This window comes from Coenobita brevimanus, chromosome 97 (genome assembly GCF_032717465.1).
Source record: "Coenobita brevimanus isolate Jiangsu-jjx chromosome 97, ASM3271746v2, whole genome shotgun sequence".
NCBI classification, from domain to species: domain Eukaryota; kingdom Metazoa; phylum Arthropoda; class Malacostraca; order Decapoda; family Coenobitidae; genus Coenobita; species Coenobita brevimanus.
Genome location: NC_137050.1, coordinates 50,702,593 through 50,715,652, shown reverse-complemented (window position 1 = coordinate 50,715,652; position 13,060 = coordinate 50,702,593). Strand labels below are relative to the sequence as shown.

The 13,060-nt window shown below is 41.8% G+C and overlaps 1 protein-coding gene across 1 annotated transcript in view; it reads right to left on the bottom strand.

Moving 5' to 3' along the window:
- Positions 1-11,254, bottom strand: part of LOC145413696 (putative neural-cadherin 2) — a 72,326-nt gene extending 61,072 nt beyond the window's left edge. The window contains exons 1-2 of the mRNA XM_080283351.1: positions 11,251-11,254; positions 8,871-8,999 (exon numbers count right to left, since the gene is read on the bottom strand). Coding sequence (XP_080139477.1) covers positions 8,871-8,999; positions 11,251-11,254 — 133 coding nt within the window. The remainder of the gene's footprint in view (positions 1-8,870; positions 9,000-11,250) is intronic.
- Between the last annotated feature and the right edge of the window lie 1,806 nt (positions 11,255-13,060).

Genomic DNA, 13,060 nt, shown 5'->3' with positions numbered 1-13,060 from the left:
TTCAGATTAGGAGAGGCTGCTCGTCGTCTAAGTTTATGAAGGAAGGACGAAATTTCTGCTTACAAATCAATGCGCAAGTTTGGGTATAATACATTTCCTCCATTCCTGACATTTAATTCGATGGAGTGCTAAGTTGCCGATTATAAGTAAACTGATACAAGAGGCAAGGACAGTGGAACAATTCTGACGCCACTGTATTCTTTTATTTATTACACCCAGAGAGGGAGCCAAATACAGTGTGTGTTTTCCTCACCATATCACTCAGTCACTGTACCATTTTGAAGTGTGGGGTCCAGCTCCTATGGGGACGGTGCTGAGAGGTGGGGAGTATACATGCATTCATACTTACATACACAGAAATACAGAATACACGAGTACTATTCATATGTGTACCTTCGTCGCGCTAGAACAGCCGTACAGATAAGGCAGGACAAAACATTACATAAATACATATATTTTTACACTGACAAACAGAAATAAGCAAGGACAAGGTACTGATCGCCCGCGTACAGACATCAAGCACGAGAAGCCATTAATATAACCCAGAGAGGCAGGACAAAACAATGGGCAGTTAGTTGTACTGGAACGACCTGTGAGCCACAAGGGTGTCATTTAAGTGCTTCACCAGTAATGAGATATTTCTATTTAGGGTACCGCAGAATATACGGCTTAATATAATTTTTCCGCTGCAGATCCCAATTGCTAATACACTGACTGGTGAGTGCACGAGCAGTTATAGAACATTTTGCTTAATAGAGAGAGACTAAGTGCAAAAAGGCAAGGTAATTAGATCGTGGCAAAACTAATGTTAAGAGCTTATACGTAAATCAAAAACATGATCCAGACACAGAACTGATAAATGCAATTACGTTAGACGAAAGAAAAAATGATAAAATCAAAATCCACACACACTTTTAAAATCCACAGAGGCAAGACAGCAAGGTTTAAACTTGAAATTCGTCTGTCTGTCATTGCGGCCGTCAGACGGAGAGGACTGAGCAATTAAATTTCAGATAAATGAATGAAACCATCCCTTGCAGACAGTACGATGGAAAAGGCAAGGCTGAAAAAAGAAGAAAAAAAAAGAAGCTTTACTGAAGATACGAACGTCTCATCTCACCAACGGAAAGTAAGAAGCACCATCCGACAGAAATATCTAGGATGGAGATCTTATTCTATGTGGCTTTAGAGATCCAGTAACACTTTTTCCTTGGTGAAATATTCTACACATTATACCCAGATATACTCTGGTCGGCCACTGACACAAACCATGCCGATATATACAGCGGCATTTAATGGCATACAAGACAGTGTTAAGTTTCAGTATGCAAAATTAATCGCTGAGGAAGAGGTGCAATGAGGACTCCTATGCTATCAACAACACGGCCTTAAATCCGAAATATGACTGATATCGTAGGCGAAGACGACGACGACGACTACCGCCACTACTAATACAATTACTACTGCTACTACTACCACCACCATCACTACTACTGCTGCTACTTCTTCTTCTCCTTTCGGCTCTCCCCTTAGGGGTCGCCACAGCGGATCACCCGTCTCCATCTTACTCTGTCTTCTGCATCTTCTTCTCTTACACCTACCACCCGCATGTCCTCCTTCACTACATCCATAAACCTTCTCTTTGGCCTTCCTCTCTTTCTCCTGCCTGGTAACTCCATTTCCAGCATCCTCCTCCCGACATACTCCTCATCCCTCCTCCGCACATGTCCAAACCATCTCAGTCTCGCCTCTCTAGCTTTGTCCCCAAACTGACATGTGTGCTGTCCCTCTAATATGTTCATTTCTAATTTTGTCCAACCTCGTCACTCCTAGTGAAAAACGCAACATCTTCAATTCTGCTACCTCCAACTGTGCCTCCTGTCTTTTTGTCAGTGGTACTGTCTCCATTCCGTACAACATGGCTGGCATTATGACAGTCTTATAAACTTTCCTTTTCATTTCTGCAGAGACCCTTCTGTCACAGATCATTCCTGTCACCTTTCTCCACCCACTCCATCCCGCCTGCACTCTCTTTTTTACCTCTCTACCACACTCTCCGTTACTTTGTACAGTTGACCCCAAGTATTTGAATTCATCTACCTTTGCCACCTCTACACCTTGCAGCCTCACGGTTCCCCTGTCATCTCTCTCATTTACACACATGCACTGAGTCTTGCTTCTTCTTACTTTCATTCCCCTTCTCTCCAGTGCATATCTCCATCTCTCAAGCTCTGCCTCAGCTTCCTCCCGGCTCTCACTACATATCACAATGTCGTCCGCAAACATCATTGTCCATGGAGGCTCCTGTCTAATCTCATCTGTCAATCTGTCCATCACCATTGCAAACAAGAAGGGATTCAAAGTCGAACCTTGATGCAATCACACCTCCACCTTGAAACCCTCAGTCATTCCTACTGCACATCTCACTGCTGTTACACTATCGTCGTACATGTCCTTCACCACCCTCACGTAGTTCTCTGCCACTCCTGACTTTCTCATACAGTACCACAGTTCCTCTTTCGGTACCCTATCATAAGCCTTCTCCAAGTCTATAAACACACAATGCAACTCCTTCTGGCCTTCTCTATACTTCTCCATCACCATTCTCAAAGCAAAATATGACGTCTATAGTACTTCTCCCTGGCATGAAACCAAATTGCTCCTCGCAGATCCTCACTTCTCTTCTCAGCCTAGCTTCCACCACTCTCTCCCATATCTTCATTGCATGGCTGATCAGCTTTATACCTCTGTAGTTGCTGCAGCACTGCACATCACCCTTGTTCTGGAAAATCGGAACTAGAATACTTTTTCTCCACTCCTCCGGCATCCTCTCACCCTCCAGGATTTTGTTAAACAATCTGGTAAACCACGCCACAGCCATCTCTCCTAAGCTCCTCCATGCCTCCACTGGTATACCATCTGGGCCCACTGCCTTGCCATCCTTCATCCTCTTCATGGCATTCCTCACTTCCTCTCTGCTGATCTCTTGCACTTCCTGACTCACTACCTCCAACTCTTCCAACCTTCCCTCTATCATATTTTCTATATTCATCAACTCTTTGAAATACTCCTTCCGTCTTCTTAGTACACTCTCCTCACTTGTCAGTACATTGCCATCTGCATCCTTTATCATTCTAACATGCTGCACATCCCGCCCAGCTCTGTCTCTCTGCCTGGCTAATCGGTACAGGTCTTTTTCCCCTTCTCTACTATTCAGCTTCTCGTACAGCTTCTGGTATGCATTTTCTTTTGCCTTAGCAACCTCTTTCTTGGCTATGTTCCTCGTCTCCATATATTCCCGAATGCTTTCTTCGTCTCTGTGTCTATCCATATTCTTCTTTGCCTGCTTCTTCCTATTTATACTATCCTGTACTTCCTCATTCCACCACCAAGTTTCCTTGTCTTCTCTCCTCTGTCCCGATGTCACCCCAAGTACTTCTTGACTTTCTCCCTCACCACTTCCGAGATAACTGCCCATCCGTCCTCGTCTTACCTGCCTCCGAAAGCCTGGCTCACCTCATTTCTAAATTTATTACTGAAGTCTTGCTCCTTCAGCTTCCACCACCTAATCCTTGGTTCAGCTCTCACTTTCCTCCTTGTCTTCACTTTCAGACTCTTCTTTCCAACCAACACCCTATGCTGTCTTATATATACTCTGTTATTTTCCAGCTGATGATCCACTTTCGTGAATGTGGCGCCTGCACACTCCTGCCGCGTAATTGCTTGGTTTCAATTTCATACCTGAAATATCATATTTACAAAAAAACAATTGTACCTTATATTGCACTTCTCATAAATGCTGTCTTGCAATGTCACTGTACTATACAAACAGACATGAAACGAGTATGTATCTGTGATTCACTCAAACGGACAATGAATACGATGAAGTTGAATTTGAACTGAAATACTGTTGTTGTAAAAGGTACAGAGATGTTGCATCTCCCTATATTTTTTAAAAAATAAATGCATTTGTCTGGGTAAGTGCAAATAAAAGGTATCTTAATACTTAGGCACTTGTTACATTAGACAATAGTACCATTCTAAGTAAAATAGTGGTTTTTGTCAGTAGTAAAGTGGTGGAAGTGGGAAGGCGAATGGAACAGTCGCTACAGAGGAGGGGGAAGGGGACACGAGAGACGGCCAGGCAGGAAAAACAATTTGTTTCGTCTTACAAGATGTCAGACTTTATTATGAATCACACCTACTCCAATGCTTCGATACCTTCGCCAATATTATCCGTAAGTATGTATATATATATATATATATATATATATATATATATATATATATATATATATATATATATATATATATAATTTATTAGGGATGCAACAACTCTGTACCTTTTACAACAACAGTATTTCAATTAAACTTCATCGTATTCATTGTCCGTTTGGGTGAAGCACAGATACATACTCGTTTCATGTCTGTTTGTATAGTACAGTGACAATGCAAAACAGCATTTATGAGAATTGGAATATAAGGTACAATTGTTTTTTGTAAATATGATACTTCAGGTATGAAACTGAAACCAACCAATCATGCGGCAGGAGTGCCCAGGTGCCACATTCACGAAAGTGGATAATCAGCTGGAAAAAAATATATAGTATAGTTTAAAAACACTGGCAGCCTCAATCTGTCTACGTAATTCTTTTGTCTACTCTCTCATAATCCTACACACACACACACACACACACACACACACACACACACACACACACACCCACACACACACACACACTGTATTCCGACACCTTACAGCTCTTCGGAAGTAAGCGTTGCCGCTCAGGCAATGCTTTTTCCGTGATCAGATCCATTGAGTTCTGAGTGTAAAAGAAAAGATACATGACAGGCTATAACTTTTCAAAAACAGTGTTGTTGGCCAGAGGTATGCTTTTTCGGTGCTCGGATCCGCGAGTACTGTGTGTAAAAGATAAACGACAGGCTATAACTCTTTAAAAACAGTGCAGTTGCCCAAGGGAATGCTATTTCAGAACGACACAAAGGCAACACAAGTTTATAGCATCTCTCAAACTGGAAAACTTTCGCAATCGGGTTTAGAAATATCGTCAGGACCACCTCGATCATGGAGTTTCTTTACCACACATCACACTATCCACACCACACAATATCCTTAACACTTCTCACTATTCGAGTATCCTCACCACACCTCACATCCACACCAAACATCACTATAAACACCACAGCCTGTTATCCACACCCCACCTCATTATATCCACAACCACGCATTACTATGTTCACACACCACACCACACCTCACTGTATCCATCCTCACTGTATGGGAAAGTAATGGGTGTTACTTACGTGATTTTAAGTCTTCATTTCTTTAGCAAAAACAGTCAAAAGGCGCCAAACTGAGTTGTTTAGGAAATTATCATCCCCTTCTGACCAGCTACATTCTTAAAGTTTTACCTGTTATTACTAATCAATTCTTTAAAACTCGAGTAAGGAATGATCTCTATCTGTGAAGGGATCAAGGAAGGCTATACCTAACCCCTCCAGTTTTGGAAAGTCTCCTAACCTGAACAATGGCATCTAGAGGAAGCAAGAAGTTCAAATAACCGTAGTCGGAGTGAAGGGTAAACTACACATTGCTAAAGAGCTAAAATAATGGCATCAGGAGATTGTTCGCTCGACGACGTTCCACACTTTCAAAAGTGGACATTATTTTACTTCATATTATCCACACCACGTCTCACTGTATCCACACTACGCTTCACATACTGCTACATACATACAAGACGCCTCGCTACATCCACACCATATCTCACTATATACACACCATACCTCGCTACATCCACACCATACCTTTACCACCAGACTATTTACACACCACACCTCGCCACAACCACACCATACCTCACTACATCCACATCACACATCACACTCACTCTATACACACCATACTTAGCTAAATCCACACCATACCTCACTACATCCACATCACACCTCATACTCACTTTATACACACCACACATCGACATCTGCATCATGTCTCACTACAGTTACACAACACTTTGCTCTATCAACACCACACCTCACTATACCACATCAAGCCTTTAATTATATTCTGAATGCGTCACCACAAATATTCTCACTCTAACCATACCATATTTCACTCAAGCCCAAGGGTTTCTTGCTGTAATTTGAGAGCGTCACCTACATCACAATACCTTCACTCTATCTACATCACACCTCAATCAAGTATGGGAGCACCTCACTATTGTTTACGAGTATTTTGAACGCGCCACCAAATATCACCATATCTTCACCAGGCACCCTGGAACATCTCACTGTATCCCGAGTCAATGCATCACCACATTTCACCACATCCCCACTCTATTCACACCATACTTCACCCAGGCCCGGAAGCATTTTCCTATATCCTGAGTCTGGCTACGTCACTGCAAATCACTGTATCCTCACTATATCCACACCACACCACACCCAGGCTCAAGAAGCATTTCACTATATCCAGAAGGCGTCGCCACACATCACTGGGCCTCACCATAAATCCAGCTACTGAAACCGACGCGAACTGAGTCTCATTCCGATAAAAAATATCCACCATCACTCTGCCTCAAGTTTAGCACTGACGCGAAGTTGACTGGCGTCTGAGACCGGCGGGGTGAGGCTGGATAAAGAAGGATATGTGAGGTTTGGGTGAGGTAGGGTGGGGTGAGTCTGGATGAGGTTTGGTGGGGTGTTCCTGAGTGGGGTGCAACGGGGTCAGCCCGGAGGAGGTTAGGTGGTGTGAGCTGGGGCAGGGTGAGGCTGGATGGGGTTGGCTGAGGTGAGTATATATGGGGTAAGATGGGATGGGATGAATCTATATGGGGTGATGTGGGGTGGGGTGAGTCTATATGAGGTAAGGTGGGGTGGGGTGGGGTGTTGTGAGGCGGGGTGAAGCTGCATTAGGCAAGGAGGGTGGCAAGGAGGGGTGAGGCTGGATGTGTGATACATAGTGAAGCTTGATGAGGCTTAACTGGGTGAGATTGGGCGGGAAGGGTTGAGGTGAGTCTTGGTGCGCTAGTTGGGTTCCAGTGCAGTATGTAAGAGACATCGTAGCACCATCGAAGCTCCGCCAGATGCACTGCTTGATTGGCTGTCACGCTGGCGGTCGGAACCTACTGCTGTTAGCCCACATGATGATCAGAATGCCGTGACAAATACATGACTTACGGCCACTCGAGCTACTTTATACATTACAGGAAGTTAACGAAGATGATTGATAAAGCGCTACGGAAAACCACGCTAACACCTGAACATTAAAATGAACATGGAGCACTACAACACCCGCGCCCACCAACTGGTCTAAGGGCCGAACATCCGACTTCGCCCTGTGACCTTGACCCTCGACCCATTTTATCAAAACCTAATTATTTCACTTTTGTCCGGCACTTTCGTCCCACTAACTCTGGCCACAATCGGATCGAACTGTCATAAATGACCTGTTGTCTTGTGGCCTCGAACTTTCACCTATCATTCTCAAAACTAAGACTCTTTCATCTATGACTGACATGCAGTCCTTCCTTCATCCATGTGATATAGTTACAGGACTGAACAAAACTGTGCCCTGTGACCTTGAACTTTGACGGATTCCTCTCAAAATCGAACCCCGCCATCACAGCTTTGATCAAAATTCTGCCCTCCCCCCCTCCCCCCCCGCAAAAAAAAAAAAAAAAATCCTGACCCCCCCATACGAAAAAATAAATAAATAAATAAATATATGGTCTAAATTGTGCCAGAGTGGTTTAAGTTTATTTTTCACGTGATCTCCAACCTCCCCCTGCAACCTTGACATTTATTATATTTTCAACAGTGGTCTTTTTTCTCACCTTACTGTGAACCTTCCATACAGATTGGTCAGAAGTGGATAAAAGCGTTTTAAATGCATTTTGACATGTGATTCTTTAATATATTTTGTACACACACACACACACACACACACACACACACACACACACACACACACACACACACACACACATCGACCAAAGCAATACACCACATGTAATAAATGAATAAAGTCACTATAAATGAAGAATTACCGATTTAACTGTGGGCGGGAAGGTACATGAGAATGAATACAAAGCCATTTCAGCCCATTATGTATCCCTTTCACGCTAAGAAATTATAACTAGCGATCGGCCTTACCATAAATGAACTCTAATTTGTAAGGAACCAGTCTATATATTTTTTTGTTTGTGTGGATGGTGCAGAGGAGGTATCTTAATATACTGCACTGAGCAATAATTAAGACTCTCTGTTGTAGTGTTAGTCTTTATATATTATTATCGACAGTTTACAACAGACGCTATGGTACGCGGATATGCAGTGTATTGAGACGAAGCGTGTTAGTGTATGTGTGAATGACTGAGTGAAGTGAGTTGATCTGGATACTAGGTGTAGGCCTGCTTAATTGGAATTAATTACCCAGAGGGATGTGAGGTCAACAAGTGGGTGTGGTAGCAAGCGAGTTTCATCCATCTCAAGAGGACAGCTTTTGCATACTGTTTCTAATGGACAGCCTAACCCTGCCTTCATCTGGGAGGGATCACATAAGCATTAATCGGTGTGGCTTGACAATGTGATTCACGACAAGCGGAGAGATGAATGAGTATGAAGAGATGAATGAGTATGAAGATAAGAATGAGTATGAAGAGGTAATTGAGTATGTAGAGATGAATGAATATGAAGAGATGAATGAGTATGAATAGAATGAATACGCATAATGGTACGCTACAATGGAAGCAGTGTATGTGCAAGAGTACATATAAGGGGACAATCGTGAGGGTAAGGATAGCCTATATATTGACTGAAATGGAGAGGCCGTATGTGTGACTGACCTTTGGAGTGTGTGGCAGAGACGGCGAGGACGGTAGAGGCGAGTTGTGAGTCTTCAGAGAGGACGGCGCAGTAGCGAGGCTGAGAGAACTCCACCAGAGGCCCCCCTGACTCAGACACCAGGCGAGTAGCTGGGGCAGGCAGAGAGGCACGGGTTAATAAAAGGCTGCGTGAAGAAGAAGAAGAAAAGAATAATAACTATCTATCTATCTATCTATCTATAATAATAATAATAATAATAAAGAAATGAATAATAATAATCTATCTATCTATAATAATAATAACAATAATAATAATAATAATAATAATAATAAGAAGAAGAAGAGGAAGAAGAAGAAGAGAAAGAAGATTTTATTCCCCTTACGAGTGCAATAATTTGTATTAATGGGTTAACAGAGGCTTTACTAACCCCCCCCCGTTAGAAATCTCACTCCTGATATAAGTATTTGCTTAAACAGAGCAAATATAAAAACACGTCATCCAATTTAAAATATATGGGAGGATATAGACGAGCAAACCAAACCGTACCATTATCCCCGAGAGCTTCGATGACACGGGGTAAACACATTAAAGGGTTAGTGCTCATTCCAATACCTGAACTTTATCCCTCGATCCTCTGCTGAAGGAAAAGAAAAGACTGATATTACGCTGGGAAACACCACTCCTTTCCTTGATGTAACTCCATTTTGTATCCTGATTTCGAACAATTATATTTTTTTTCCCTCACTTGAAGGTGTTGTGATACAGGTATTAGCCATCTTTCATTAAAACAGCATTTCACCATGAAGATCTAACAGAGGAAAAATATCATCTCACTAAACCTACACGAGATGGAAAAAAAAATGAGGTCAGCAACAAACAAATACTTCAGGAAATACAGCTTGATCCAATACAAAAAAACACACAAACACATTATATATATATATATATATATATATATATATATATATATATATACACAACAAAATATTATATATCTATAATTCATTCATTCATTCATTGCCAGAAGCCATGTATCCCAAACGGGGTGGCCAACGGCTTATATCTATAATACATATTACATATAATATATAATATGGTATATATAAAATATATATATGCCGGTATAAAATATATATTATAAATATACATATAAAATGAATATTATATATCATATATCCCTGATGGCAGATTTGAGTAGCCATTATTTTTTTTCACTGATAAAGGAGTTGTCTGATGATATGGCAATGTCATACAGGGCAGATTACTGGGAACTGTTTGGGGAGGCGGTGGCTCAATCGGTAGAGAGGTGGCCTGCAGTCCTGACGGACCCAGGTTCGAATCCCAGCAAGGGCAAGGAACAGTTTAAGGATTTGAATTTCATTAAATCAGACTTTACTGATCTACCAGTAGACCCGCCGACATGTCGTAAAAATACCACCGCTAATACCAATACACCAGTCCTGCATGAGACAGCCCTAGCATGTATTCACTATGGACTGTGGGTGTTAGCGCCGAAGTGGTGACATGTAGAGGTGTATGGTATGTAGGAGGACTGCTGGGCCTTGATAGCAGGCTGTGAAGCCTATGCCCAGAGTCGGACACACACACACACACACACACACATATATATATATATATATATATATATATATATATATATATATTCTGTCCGAAGCAGGTTGCAGGCAGCACTGCTGTATGGCAGAGCTTCTGTTGCCCCCAATGCCGATGTTTGAGTCATACAAAGATATGGATTGATCTACACATTACAGCACCTGTGCTTTGCCCTCATGGTGGCTACAACAAGTACCCATGCATTTTCTGCCGCTGAGACAGCACAGATAGTAAGACAATGCATAATGAAACAAACTGACCGTCTGCACTGCATTTAATGCCAGGAAATGAAAATGTTAAAGCAGTTCCTTCGGCGGAGACGAATACTGCACTCATATCTCCACTACATATTAATCTAAGACTTATGAAGTATACAATTTAAAGCTCTCAAGCACGCTGGTTAAACAGAACTCTATCCTGAGCATCAGTTCCCCAAATAATCGTGAGAGACATGGCACTAAAACCCAGCATTTTTGTGGGGTCACATCCGTGACCTATTCAAAGACATGTTAAAAAAATAAAAAATAAAAAATAATAATAATAATGATAACGAAAAACTTAAGGCTTGGTTGGCTTTTGCAGGTGTTGCTAAAAAAAAAAAAAAAAAAAAAAAAATGGGGGGAATATTCGAGCTTCCGATTACATGCAGCTAATTCAGACACTCACTGTCAGTTTTCATGACCTGGGATGTCGAAGGAAAGTGCAATTGCGCTTTCTGAATTCTCGGCTAGAATGTTCTCCTGACAGCCGGGGAAAATACAGCGAAGGCCAACGTGAGTCCTTTACCCATGATACTGTCACTACGGTGCAACGATACCAAGGACGGTGGGGCGTCAGTGTGATGGCTGGCTAGTCCTGAAACATGACTCGCTCACACCAGAAGTATGAAAACCAACAGGGAATACTCTACATGAACCCTAATGACACTGATACAAATGGTACCCATATGTAAACGATTAAATTTCTATAGTACCTAATGTTATGGTTGTCTATGTATCTCAGGAACCGAAATTCAGTTGATACGAGTACTATGTGCAGGTAAAGTGTTGTTATTATTATTATTATTATTATTATTATTATTATTATTATTATTTTGGAAACCTGATGCCATAGAGAAAATGAATTTGCACTTTCTGAAAGAGCGTCCAAAACTCGTACAGAATGACGCACTTTCGTAATAACTAAATATATAAATTAATATTGAAAAAAAATGCAACTCAGTGAATTATCAAATAATATGCTGTAATTCCCACTGTGGTGTGGATGTGGATGTGATAGGAAGCGTTAGGAGAAACAAACTGAGGTGGTTTGGCCATGTGGAAAGCATGGAGAGCGAGAGACTGACGAGGAGTGTGAGTGAGGTGGAAGGGGGAGAGGAAAGGGGAGAGGAAGGGGGAGGCCAAGGATGAGATGGAGGGATGGAATGGAGAGGTATATGAGAGAAGGGGATGTGAGCTGGGACCAGGGCAATGAAATGGCGGGGGACAGGGCGACATGGAAGCGATTTACTTGTGGCCACCCCTTACAGGATTCAGGCGTCTGGCAATAAACAGATAGACAGAATTCCCACTGTAGTATCCTCTGTGTATGATGTCTGGGAATATGCAGTAATATATTCGACCATTCAGACGGACGACGTGATATCTTCTTTATTTATGCTACTAATATTTTACTTCGTTCCGCTTTGGAAGAATTCCCATGCAGTGAAAGGATTGCTGAAGGATTTATATAACCTATCCATATGGAAAACGCTGAGCTAACCTTTAAAAAATAAGTACTGTAAAGTCGAATGTATGTAATCGGATTCAAGAAGGTCAGGCTAAAGCAAATTGTCGAAAGATTCCAAATTCATCTTCTCCTATAGATTCCACAAAAACTAGTATAAAAATAGCTGTATGGTTGAAAATAAAAGAAATACACAAAGTACAATCCATACACACTCACTTCAAGGTTTGTACAGTATGTCCGTGACCGCATGGCTCCGGCACTAAGTCACGGGTGTAAAAACAGAAAACTTTGGCGTGAAACTTTACACATGACCGCAGAATAATGGCCAAAAGCACTTCCCAAACTTTAAATTGAATCACTGAACAACGGTGCAAAATATATCCATGAGCTGTACCTGGACCAGAAGTTTAGAGGAATCACCAGCAGCGCTCTTCCATCACGCCCTTCATTAGCCTCTCACAGCCTCATCAAAATGCTAAGCGCTTCAAACTTCCTAATTTTGTAAGTCAGTAATGGCTCAACAATTAAAAAATGGAGGAGGCGGGAGAGGGGGGTCTCTTAATTTACATATTTACCACGATTAAATTTTCCTTCGTTCACGCAGAAGAGGGGGGAAATAAGCCCATGGTTGGCCCCTCTTGAAAGTTGCTCAAAATATGCTTTTCATTATTTGTAAAACATTCACTGTACTTCCATTTCTTTTCCTCTACCTCACCAATGGCTTCTGGTTTATATTTACACATCCTTCTGATAAGACGTTCTTCCTACATGAGAAGGTGAGCGCTCGAAGTTCCCCCATGCACACTATGATCGACAAACACATTTTTCGTCCCTATTATTTCAGTTCATCTATGGTATTAAGTTTCCT